The sequence below is a fragment of the Aplysia californica genome, unplaced genomic scaffold (genome assembly GCF_000002075.1).
Source record: "Aplysia californica isolate F4 #8 unplaced genomic scaffold, AplCal3.0 scaffold00507, whole genome shotgun sequence".
NCBI lineage: Eukaryota > Metazoa > Mollusca > Gastropoda > Aplysiida > Aplysiidae > Aplysia > Aplysia californica.
In genome coordinates this window covers 580,565-584,565 of record NW_004797777.1, presented here as the reverse complement: position 1 = coordinate 584,565, position 4,001 = coordinate 580,565, and the positions used below count along the sequence as shown (strand labels likewise).

Below are 4,001 nucleotides of genomic sequence, written 5' to 3'. Positions count from 1 at the left end.
ACACACACACACACACAAACCCACACAAACACACACACAGATACACACACACACACACACACACACACAGACACACACACACAAAACACACACTAGCCCACCTGTACAATTCACAAGTCGAATACGCCCCATCTTCATCTCTTGGAACTGCGGCGTCCACAGCAATCGTATGTGCCTCATTCTGTCTCTTGTACGTGTCATTTATACCAGGCACCGCGCATCTGGAAAACACACACACACATTATCATCAATGTCTAACATTTTCACATAAGTCCTTTTCTATTCCTCAGTGTAATACCCAGGAATTACTCATAAAGAAGACAAAAGCAACTTATGATTGAAAATGGTGAAATGGTATAGGTTTAACACCTCTATCAATACTATTAGGTTATTTAAGAGCGGGAGCCTCCGAATTTAACATCCGTCTCCGAAAGGACCGAGCCAAGTGGGAAATCCGTGCAAAGTGCCTTTCCCAAGGACACAACTTCGGGTCGAGCTGACGCTCGAACCCCCGACCCGCAATCTCACGATTACGAGTCCGCCTGCTTAACCACTAGGCCACCGACGCCACACAACTTATGATTCAAATGATTGTCAATGACTAACATTATTTTGACTGCTTTGTGTAATATTATTACTCCTGCAAACACCTTCCCTGAGAGATGAATAGAGATTGTTATTGTCAGTGTCGTTAAGTTAGGAAAACAATGTTTAACGTCAGGGGCTCCCTACATGGGGTGCATGAACCACAGAAGGAAAGGAGAGGCAATGTATTAATGTGTCCTAGAGGGGTTTGTGGGGGGTGGGGCGGGATTTTTGAATGTGAAAACTAGACGACTTGGCATTTTTTGGTTTTGGGGGGATTTGTTTTTGGGGATTTTGTTTTTGTTTTCTTTTTGTTGGGGTTTTATTTTGGAGGGTGGGGAGGGGAAGGTGTTTCTTTTTTAATTTGTTTTAAATTTCCTCTACAGAAAGACCGAGATATTCGATAAAAACTCTCCCCATACGGGAAGTGAACCCATTTCCACAAACGCCAATGCCAATGTATTTGTGCTACAAGACAATATATTGAGAGGGTTAGTGCGCTCGTCTCCGAAGCCGAACGGACAAGGTTATTTTTCGCCCCCTCCTGCCCACCCAGCAGTAAAGGGTACCTCACTTCGAGTCGGGGAACTAAAGGCGACTTGGAAAGGAAATGGGCACCGTACCACAATATGCAGAAGGCCCAGGAAGCTGTCTCACTAACAAGGCAATCCCCAATGTCCAGATCGGGTGCGGGAACAACTTTACTTTATCTACCTCATCCCGCATTAGCCCAGGCAGGGTCAAAGCCGGCCTCCTAAATGATCTAAATTGTGTCGATAAAGGACCTACAATTTCTTGAGTTCTTACTTTCTTTCTTTCTTTCGTTCTCTCTTTCCTCTTCCTTTTTTTATTCATTTATCTATTTAAAAATTATTTTTTTAAATTCAAATGAGGAAATAAAGACCTACTGTGGTAAAATGGCTAGGCTAAGTTGTACCAGAGAGTGGTTGTACTAAGATTATGTTCTATGTTTAAAGAGAGTGTCCAATAGTCTTTTTAGTAGAGGTTTTACGGCGCTCGTATCTGCATAAGGTTATATGTGTGCCTTTCCAATAGTTTAAATCGACGCCTGTGGTGTAATAGTCAGGGGGGGGGGGGGGGGTTGCTCAGATGTGTTGCATTAACTTCTATATTGTCCCCATCCTCAAACCGGTCTGACTGGAGTCAGTGATAATAATATGTGAGACAGCGAGGTGAAATCAGGCTCTCGTCAAAATAATCAAAGTGAAGAAACTTGTTTTTTTGTTTTTTTATTTGCAGGTTTGTGGATTTTTATGAATTTCTTTTTTAGATCAACACATTTCATGCCTATTAAAGAACTCATTTCTGTGTGGATTTTTCCGAAAAACGTTGATTAAAGGCGCAAAAAGCTAAGGAATTAACTAATCTTTGACGGCCATTTTCTCCCGAATTTTACCTCTGAAAACAAGTGACCCCCCATCTAATTTTTTCGCAAATATCTCGACTTGTATTCAAGATAAATGGATATTTGTTTCATCCAAATAAAGACAAATGTACAAGCTTTAAGATGATACCGATAACTCTACATGATCAAAAGTTGACGAGAGCCTGATTCCACCACGCTGCCTCACATATAACAGCGACCAGGCTCTCGCCGTCGCACACACACACACACACACACACACACACACACACACACACACACACACAAGACAGACAGGATGTTCGCTATTGTGTCACGACAAGGTGGAATCAGGCACTCGACATTCTTGGGGACAAATAGAGTTGTTGGTATCATCAGAGAGCTCAGAATTACCGTGGTGTCATATTAAATCTTTTTTTATTTGTCTTGCTTTCGTGGAAAAAATACTCATCGAAATAGATCTGCAACTGAAAGTGGTAGGGTCGCATAATGCCGCAGATGGTAAAATACACGAAAATATGGTCCCCACATTTTGGTGACTTCCAATGCGTGAGTGTCTTTGGAAGACCAGAAAGTTACAATTTAATTTTTTCAGACCTTTAATCAAAGATTTCAGTAAAAATCCACACAGAAAACCAAATTTGATTTCAAATGGACTTAAGGATTGTTAAGCCAGAACAAAACATATCGATAAAATTTATGCAACCGGGAAAAATGCCGGTTTCTTCCGAGAGCCTGTTTTCACCACGATGCCTCACATATTATTTTAGTCTCAAATGTGAATGGTTGGAGGGCACAAAATTGGTTGCTCCGAATTCGTGTCTTTCCCTCTTTCGTTTTCGTCTGACTTTTCCTAAAGCTAAAAAATAAATGACTATCATCCTGTTTGTGAGTGCTAGTTGTTTTTTTTTCAAAGAAACAACGAAACAAAACAAAATGTCTCAGATCTATTGCGCAGTTCATTATTATGCTATGTATGAAACGCGTTGATGCGAGGAAAGGTGGGGGAGGCAGATGTTTTTGTTCGCTCCATTTATCTTTTTATTTCTTAGATTTTATATTATTTAGAAGACAAATGAGTTGGAATATTTCTTCCAATTACCGGTTAGAAGATTTATTGCTTTATTGGTCCCATTGACAACATTTAGATTATTTAGGAGGCGAGCCTCCACCTGTTTGTCAGGGGCCAGGCCTCACTCCGAAGTGAAAAAATCACTGCAAAAAGAATGAGACACTCGATTAAAATCCACCCCCCCCCCCTCTTTGCCACTAACCCACCCACTCGGGAATCTAACTCGGTTCTCCTGCGTGCTTCAGCAAAGCGCCTAATTTCGCTATACCACAGATACAGGTGTCATAATAATAATATGGCTAACTGGGTCTGCATTTATAACCTCTTTGGTCGCACTGAATGAGGCACGAGTAGGCGGATTCGAAAGCAATGACATGAACCGACCTCGAAAAATTCGTTGAGAGCTAAAAGGTGTCGCACTAGAAAGCTTCGAGTCCCAAAACGCCACAGCTAACCAATTCATCATCGTTTCTGTTCAACTTTTCAAGAAAGTCTTACGTCAATTATGCTTAACACTTTCAGCAGCTCGAGCATGGCATGACGTATATTATGTATAGCTTCAATGTCGCTGTTTTCTTGCCACTTGAATAGTTATGGCAGGGTAACCTGGAGGAAGTGAATACCGCAGCATTGCTCCAACCTCTCATCCCCCCTCCCCTTTCTTTTCACCCTGGTAATCTTTAAAATGATTAGAGTATTAATAATAATAGCAATAATTTTATGTCGGCAAGGTCAGTGCACCCCAGTATTGAAAGGAAAACAAAATAGACAACAAAATATATTTTAGGCAAATCTAAGAGATGAACGAAGGTTATTGCGACTGTCCTAGTTCCTTTGCTGTCAACAGGTTTTCTTTCACTTTCTCTGCCGTGCCCCCACCCCCTCCCGTCTTCTCTTTCTTTCTCTTTCTCTCTCTGTTTCTCTTTTTCTTTCTCTCTCTCCCTCTCTCTTTCTCTCTCT

General features: G+C 41.3%; 1 protein-coding gene across 1 annotated transcript in view; it reads right to left on the bottom strand.

The window, feature by feature from the left end:
* LOC101852114 (organic cation transporter-like protein) overlaps positions 1–4,001 on the bottom strand; it is a gene marked incomplete at its 3' end in the record, with an annotated part of 9,807 nt that overhangs the window by 2,967 nt on the left and 2,839 nt on the right. The window contains 1 exon segment of the mRNA XM_013086805.1: positions 102–221. Coding sequence (XP_012942259.1) covers positions 102–221 — 120 coding nt within the window.